Raw genomic sequence first — 3,653 nt, forward strand, 5'->3', positions numbered from 1 at the left:
ATCGGGAGTGGTTCAAACTTGGACAAAATAATTGAGAAAGTTTACCAAATCATTTAACTAATTACAAGAAGAAGTCTAATTTTGAGCTTCATTGGCATGAACTTCGTAGACATCCCAAGTGGAGAACTCTTCTAAGTTGTGCGAGTTCTAAAGAACTAAATTAAGTGTTCTGGAGCTTACTCATCAGAAGAAAATAACGATATACCAACATCCGATGAATTTGAACTGGTTCGTCCTAAAGGTACAAAAGCTGCAACTAAAAGGAAGGGAAAAGGGAAGGCCACAGCTGCAGAAGTTGATGAATGGAAATCTTTAAAAGTTAATTACAAAATAAAAATGGACATAATAGATAAACTAAATGAAATTTGACTAAGGGAGCTTGAGGCGAAACAATCCGAGATGGATTTATAAGTCATTATGGCAGATACTACAAAAATGAATGACGCTCAGCGGAAGGCACATGCAAAGTTGCTTGAGAAAACTATGTCCAAAAACTAGAGTTTATTTTTCTTGTTTATTTCTATACAATAGATTGCATTCAATGTACTAGTAGATTGAAATCAATGTACCATTGGAAGTTAGTATTTATTTTTTATTTATTTGTAAACTAGCCGTTGGAAGCTAGTATTTGTTTTTAATTTGATTGTAAAATAGCAGTTGGAAGCTAGTATTTATTTTTATTTATTTGTAAACTAGCCGTTGGAAGCTAGCATTTATTTTTATTTGTTTATAAACTAGATGTTGGAAGCTAGTAATTGTTTTTATTTGTTTGTAAGCTGGCCGTTGGAATATATTCTATTTTTCTTTCTATATAAACAAGATGTATTAATTCTTTCAAATCACATCAACATGAATCAAACACCTACACAAGAAAGTTTCACTAAAGAATTTACGAAAGAATTCATGAAAGAGTTTTGTGATGATGCTGAAGACAATCGTCGAGTCGAGCTCTTTCATATAAATATATGGATAGAGTTCAACATCCACACCTCAGAAATGTATTTATAGAGATCGTGAAGTAGGTCATCAATGCCTAGTCAAGGATTATTTTTCACCTAATCCAGTATATCCAGAAAATATATTTCGACGAAGATTCCGTATGGGAAGACATGTCTTTCTTTGTATTGTGAATGCTCTTTCAAATTTTGATCCATACTTTCAACAGAAAATTGATGTAGTGGGAAGAAAAGGTTTATCCCCTATACAAAAATGTACCGCGACAATGCGTATATTGTCATACGGTGTGTCTGCTGACGCTGTTGATGACTACGTTTGTATTGGAGAGAGTACCCCGGTTGAATGCTTGAAATTTTTTGTCTTCAATGTCATTACGATATTTGAAGGTGAATATTTACGAAAGCCAAACTCAAATAACGTGCAACGACTATTACAAATGGGTGAGGCTCGTGGTTTTCCTGTTATGATGGGAAGTATTAATTGTATGCACTGGCAGTGGAAAAATTGTCCAAAAGCAAGGAAGGGAATGTTCGTAAGTGGTCACAAAGGAGTTGCAACAATTATATTGGAAGTGGTTGCTTCATCCGAACTATATATCTGGCATGCATTTGTTGGAGATGCGGGATCAAATAATGACATAACTGTTTTAGACCGGTCACCAATATTTGATGATGTTGTACAAGGTCGTGCTCCATAGGTAAATTGTGTTATCAATGGAAACAATTATAATATGGGATATTACTTAATTGATGGAATATTGTGGCGCCCCAAAACCCGGGGTCAGGAGTCTCGGAAGCCACACCATCTAAACTCACACTACAATATATAAATACTCACGCTTCACGACCCCACACTTATCACACACACACTTACAGGTTATTGTCTTGGAAACGAACCATCATAACTAGAGTAATTTTATTACAACCCAAATATCATTAGTCTTACCAGGGAGTGACCTTTAGGTAAGGTTAGTCCGATGGCCAAATATACGTTTCTTGTTTCTTACCTTACATAAATTAAACTTATAAATAAGCCGAACTATAAACAACTGAAAACTAATCCAGCTTATTCTGACTACCTGAGGTACAACACCAAATAATCTACGGAATAGCTGGCCATTTTCTACCCGTTTCCTGGTTGTGGTTCTCATGGCAGGCATCTTGATTCACTGTTGTGTTGTGTCAATTTAAGAAAACAAGTGTGAGCTATAATGCCCAGCATAATAATGTACAGTATGGAAATGACTGTATGATAACATCATATATGATATTTATGTTTTATTCGAAAATAGTTTTCCTTGGTGTTACACGCCTTCTTACGAAAACAATTCTTTAAGGGATTTTAATATCATGCGAATACCTTAATAGTAATCCCAGCACCTAGGCTTGGGTTATGGTATTGCATCATAATTCCAATTGGAAGGGTTTGGACATTCACTGGAGCCACCGCATATGATGATCAGTCGTACTGCGATAAAGTAACCTTTTCTACTAGTAGAAGGACGAAACCGTCATCTCTCGGGTATCACCCTTGCCGCATTGGGGCCACGTGTCCCATTTTCAGGTATACACATACTTCACAAGTTCCTGAGTACACTGAGTACTTTCGCATGCGGTACCTTTGGTAGTCCATCTAGCACACATAGTACCAGAGTCTACCCCTCCCTTGTCCTTTAAAATAATTCTATCAATCTCGAGAACTCGAACCACATCGAAGTTCCCCAAGCGTTTTGCTTGTTGATAGAAATAGCTTATCTCTCTAAGATATAAGTGTATATATATGTATATACGTACTTTTGATAATTTCGGAGGAATTACTAAGGATGTGAGTTGACCGTTGTCAACAGATAATTAATAGGGGGAAAAGTTTCTTCTCGAAACTATATTCAACATATTAAATATGTCGGGATAATATTCACCGACGATCTGAAATTATTCGAATGATATTCTGAAATCAGAAAGTACATTTTAAATCAGGATGTATGATTCTTAAGTCAATAATAAACCCTTTTAAGAATAATAATTAATTAAATAATAATTGATAATAATCAAACCTCGAATGAGTTTACTCTCTAAAAGATTTATTTAAAATAATTCTCCTCAACTAATTTGTGTTTATATAATTAATAATCTATAATGATTAATCGGGTCTGAAATAAATAAACGTTGGAGTATACTACTCCCTTAATAAAGGAATAAGTATATAGTATTTGTTATTCGAACAATAAAATATAGTTGAGGGAATATGATCATTGGGAAATCGTTTTAATAAAATTTCGAGGTGTTTTAATGTTTCGTAAGTGGACGATGAGTCCCTTTTAAAATGTACTACTATGGACTTATAACCGTCCCATAATATCTCCGGAATGATTTCCGGGTTTTATCTTAAATCTCGACTGTAACGACTGAGAATTTTGCGTCGTAATTAAGAAAATAAAAAGTGTGTTATGTGATGTGATTATAATTATGTGATTAAATGATGATTATTTGTCTTATCTGTATACTAGAGTTAAGGATCGTGGATAAAAACGTTCCAGTTTAAAGGGTCAGCTTAGAAGTTAAGCTTGGTGTCGGGCCGTCAGGTAGAACGGAACCCGTCCTAATATGGAATTAAATAATATAAAATGTGAATTATATGTGAAGTGAATGAATAAAGTATTTTGTCTTAAGACACGTGTTGATTGGCAAAGATAATGA

The 3,653-nt window shown here is 34.5% G+C and overlaps 1 protein-coding gene across 1 annotated transcript; it reads left to right on the top strand.

Moving 5' to 3' along the window:
* Positions 1–1,222: 1,222 nt before the first annotated feature.
* Positions 1,223–1,654, top strand: LOC141714502 (uncharacterized). The gene has a single exon (XM_074518019.1). The coding sequence runs from the start codon at positions 1,223–1,225 to the stop codon at positions 1,652–1,654; it is 432 nt and encodes a 143-aa protein (XP_074374120.1).
* The last annotated feature ends 1,999 nt before the right edge of the window (positions 1,655–3,653 follow it).

The sequence above is a fragment of the Apium graveolens genome, chromosome 3, assembly GCF_009905375.1.
Source record: "Apium graveolens cultivar Ventura chromosome 3, ASM990537v1, whole genome shotgun sequence".
NCBI classification, from domain to species: Eukaryota; Viridiplantae; Streptophyta; class Magnoliopsida; order Apiales; family Apiaceae; genus Apium; species Apium graveolens.